Below are 3,212 nucleotides of genomic sequence, written 5' to 3' on the forward strand. Positions count from 1 at the left end.
ATCACTCCGCGAGCCGCACTCCCTTTGGCTCGTGTGCATGCGGGGCGCCCCAAATTTCTGTGTTGCTTTTCGAGCTCGTGGTAGAGGGGAGGTTATTGCTCCTGCCCGGGGGATGGCCTTTTATCGCGACGAACAGATCACGTGCGCGCGTGCATGCGAGGGTGTGGGAGAATCCTGTCTCCCTTTCTCCTTATTTCCACCCTTTCGTACACATCCTGTCATCCTCTGTCCAGTGTTATAAAAAGCGCCCCAGGTGGAACGAAGAGCAGCAGACAGCGCTAGAGTCCTAGTCGTAACGAGTTCATCTGCTGCGAAGCTTTTCCTAGCCGAGAGTCATGAAGACCATTGTAAGTGGCCGTGCTTTTGTCTCATTTGAGCGCCGTGACTGTAATCGAACCTTTCCTTTTTTTCGACGTTAGGTTTTACATTGCGCTCTGCTCTACTTTTGGGGGCGTAATTTGTATTTTGGCAAGGTAATTTAATGATAATATTTTAAAGCAGCATGCTCATTCTCTTTCGGGATTACCGATGGGGGCCAAGTAATGCTTGTATTAGCAATGACCTCCTTAATGTTTGTGTGCCTCAGTTCTCTTAAAAGGCATGGTGAGAAGTTTAACGTAGCTCCGAAGACCTGATTTTGAGTGCTTGTCCGCGTGATTGCAGAGATGCAAAATTCAAACTGTTTTTAATTTTGAATCTCTGTGTGTCCTGCGTAACAAGCAAAACAATGTATTCACTAGACCCTGCAAAGTTTTCCACTGAAAAGGAATTAACTGGCATAATAAATATACAATCAAATAGTAAGTCCACCAGAGGTGAACACTGTGCATAGCATAAATGGAGCAAATGTTCATTAAACGGAGAGTTAATTGAGTACCATCATTCATTACCAACAAACAAAGTTGCGACGTACACTAAATGGAACCTGTCAACCGCTTTACCCTCTGTAAATCACCTATCTGAGCTATATGGCCCCTTATCATGTATTTGTCCGTGTCGTTACAGCGTACCGTCGACTGAAAATTAACTCAAGGGCATGTTGCACTGTGATAATATGTCCGATTAAGAAGTTGTGATCAACTAGGGATAGGGATAGCAGGAATGAGAAGATACGGGGTTCTTGCAGAGTGTACGGTTCCTTCTCATTGCTAGATAATGCGAACAATTCAACTACCACATCTTTTAAAAATGAAATGTTCTGTGGCTTCTTGAATAATTATGCCTTTTTTTTCTCACTCCGAGCCACCACACAAATTTAGTCCCGATATCATTCGGTCAACTCGCCAAGAACGTTCCAGTACTAATTATGCACCCATTAACTATTTTGTGTTTTTTCTCGTCTGTGTCTGCGCTTGGCTCCGCATTAATTCTAGCTCTTTACCCGCAGTTCGCCTTCGCCGCCACCCTGGCACTGCTTGGTCTGGCCGTCGCCGCGCCGGCTGAGGACGCCAAGAAAGAGGAGGACGTCGAGGGTCGCATCGGTTTTGGAGCCGGCGGCTACGGCGGAGGATTCAACCAAGGCGGCAGCTTCGGCGTCGGCAGCCAAGGAAACCAGTACGGCCAGAGCGGCTTCGGATACAACCAGGGCGGCACAAACCGCCGCGACTACGGCAACGCGGCCACTTACGGCGACAGGGAGTCATTCGGTCTGAGCCAGAACGCGGGTCACAACCGCCGGTATGGACAGGGAAGCCAGGGAAGCGCTTTCCACAACAATGCCTTCGGTGCCGGCGGAAACCGCCACGCTTCTGGTGGATTCTACGGCTGAGGGAGGAGGAACGTAAGCTGACCAAAGGTGGGCTCCCGAAAATGACTTCAATGCGTGGCCTAATTACTCATTGTCCTTAGCATAGCTACTCAAAGTAAGCTGATTGTTATTGTACACTCCAAACCAAACCAGTAGGCTTGCTTCTTAATGCACTGAACGAGCCCCGACTGGTATCAAAAAGGCAATGTAAGCAAATCAAAAGGCCCACTTTGGCATTATTAATGTCATATGCCCTCTGACATCAGTACTACAAAGATGAAGCATTGTTTAGTGTCACTGCGTCGAGAAAGTTTCTTGGGCGAAGTCGTATGCGGGGGCCTTGATATTATCTCATTTCACCCAGGGAAACACAGTGATTGGTTATTCCGTTGCATTGTGGAGAATCAGACCTCTAGAATGTTTGTAATGGAAATCATATCCTTTAGCCTTTTTAATAATTTGATCGGAAACTTATCGCGAAATTTAGATTCCAGCATTTGAGATTTCCGTGTACATTTCGAGTGAACGCTTCTTCATTTCTTGTTTTTAAGGACAGCTCAGAGAGTGTTCAGTACTGAGGTGAGGTGACTGTAAGAGGGAAAGAGGTTCCCAGCCTGCACCACATATCTTCTCGTACTTGGGTGAACGGCGATCTGTACGGATTTCTCCAAATCTTTTTTTTTTTCTTTACAGATACAGCCACTAACGGACCACCGCCATCATTCTTAGGGAACTCTCATCGCTCAAGGATGTTAAGTCAAATGCAATATTTTGTACTGCTAAACAAGGAAGAAGAAAGCGGTAAAAATAAACGTATTTATTAAACAAAATTGTGACATTTCACGCTGTTCTATTTTGTTGTAAACATTGAGAAAAGGAGCCATGCAGTGTCATGGACAAATGAAATGCCAACACGAAAGTATGAACCAGAACACGCAAAATTAAGAAACACTGTTAGTGGAGCTCCAATAATGGCGCGCTCTTTGTACATTTCAAAAGCCACATTTCCCACTTATGTTACTGTAATTAAGCCACGCGCCAATTTGACTTGCATGGAAAGAAATTGCACTAATTGTGTGCTCTGGTTGATATTTCCGTAATCTGGTTTCATTTGTTGTTGCCTGTACATGCAAGCTATAAAATCCGTTTCATCCGTATTGCCCGAAGTTGCTGAGAATACTTGAACTTTATCATGCTTCCTAATAAAGATGACGCGAACAGAATGAGGGGCAATGAATATTTAAACAATGGCGATATTTAAGTAAGTGTAGAAAGACTCCATCTGTATGAAGAAATCATCCTTGCCTTTCAATAAATCTATAAGCATAGCGAACTACTGAGCTGTGTTGAAGATTGTAGCACATTTCAAGGCTCGTAATAGGTGTCTTGCTCATCGAAAAATGGTTCTCCACGTGCTTTGAAAGCTGCGCGATATGTGATTGAATTATGGGAAACATAATACAGG

At 44.8% G+C, this 3,212-nt stretch overlaps 1 protein-coding gene across 1 annotated transcript; it reads left to right on the forward strand.

Moving 5' to 3' along the window:
• Positions 1-200: 200 nt before the first annotated feature.
• Positions 201-2,590, forward strand: LOC144178998 (uncharacterized). Its single transcript, XM_077707161.1, has 3 exons — positions 201-347; positions 1,388-1,795; positions 2,441-2,590. The coding sequence occupies exons 1-2, from the start codon at positions 336-338 to the stop codon at positions 1,766-1,768; spliced, it is 393 nt and encodes a 130-aa protein (XP_077563287.1). The 5' UTR covers positions 201-335; the 3' UTR covers positions 1,769-1,795; positions 2,441-2,590.
• Positions 2,591-3,212: the final 622 nt, after the last annotated feature.

This window comes from Haemaphysalis longicornis, unplaced genomic scaffold (genome assembly GCF_048455015.1).
Source record: "Haemaphysalis longicornis isolate Haplotype H1 unplaced genomic scaffold, Haemaphysalis longicornis Haplotype H1 scaffold_1, whole genome shotgun sequence".
NCBI lineage: Eukaryota > Metazoa > Arthropoda > Arachnida > Ixodida > Ixodidae > Haemaphysalis > Haemaphysalis longicornis.